Consider the following 579-nt stretch of genomic DNA (forward strand, 5'->3'; position numbering starts at 1 on the left):
CCCCGGGGCTACGGACGGCCGCGCTGCGGCACGACGCGGACGGGCAGGCCACCCTCCTGAACCTGCTGCTGAGGAACTATCTCCACTACAACCTGTACGACCAAGCTGAAAAGCTGGTCTCCAAGTCCGTGTTCCCCGAGCAGGCCAACAACAACGAGTGGGCTCGGTACCTCTACTACACAGGTGAGACACGGAGGCGCCCGCGCCGGCACCTCGCGCCGAGCTCGGGGTCCCCACAGAGCCCCTGTGAGCAGCTGGAGATGGGGCTGGATGCTCAGCCCCGTCCGGGTGGGTCCCGTGGGGCTCACTGGGTGGGTGTCCCCCCTCCCCGGGGCCCGCAGGGCGCATCAAGGCCATCCAGCTGGAGTACTCGGAGGCACGCCGCACCATGACCAACGCGCTGCGCAAGGCGCCGCAGCACACGGCCGTCGGCTTCAAGCAGACGGTGAGCAGGGGTGGGGAGCTCGTGGGGTTCCTCCCAGCCCCCCCCAGGGGGCTCCCCAGGCTCAGGACTCACGGTCTCTTTCTGCTCCAGGTGCACAAGCTGCTCATCGTGGTGGAGCTGCTGCTCGGCGAGAT

At 68.4% G+C, this 579-nt stretch overlaps 1 protein-coding gene across 1 annotated transcript in view; it reads left to right on the forward strand.

The window, feature by feature from the left end:
- Nucleotides 1-579, forward strand: part of PSMD3 (proteasome (prosome, macropain) 26S subunit, non-ATPase, 3) — a gene marked incomplete at both ends in the record, with an annotated part of 1,779 nt that overhangs the window by 549 nt on the left and 651 nt on the right. The window contains 3 exon segments of the mRNA XM_008940653.1: nt 5-183; nt 342-445; nt 536-579. Coding sequence (XP_008938901.1) covers nt 5-183; nt 342-445; nt 536-579 — 327 coding nt within the window.

Source organism: Merops nubicus, unplaced genomic scaffold (assembly GCF_000691845.1).
Source record: "Merops nubicus isolate BGI_N331 unplaced genomic scaffold, ASM69184v1 scaffold42225, whole genome shotgun sequence".
In the NCBI taxonomy this organism is placed as follows: domain Eukaryota; kingdom Metazoa; phylum Chordata; class Aves; order Coraciiformes; family Meropidae; genus Merops; species Merops nubicus.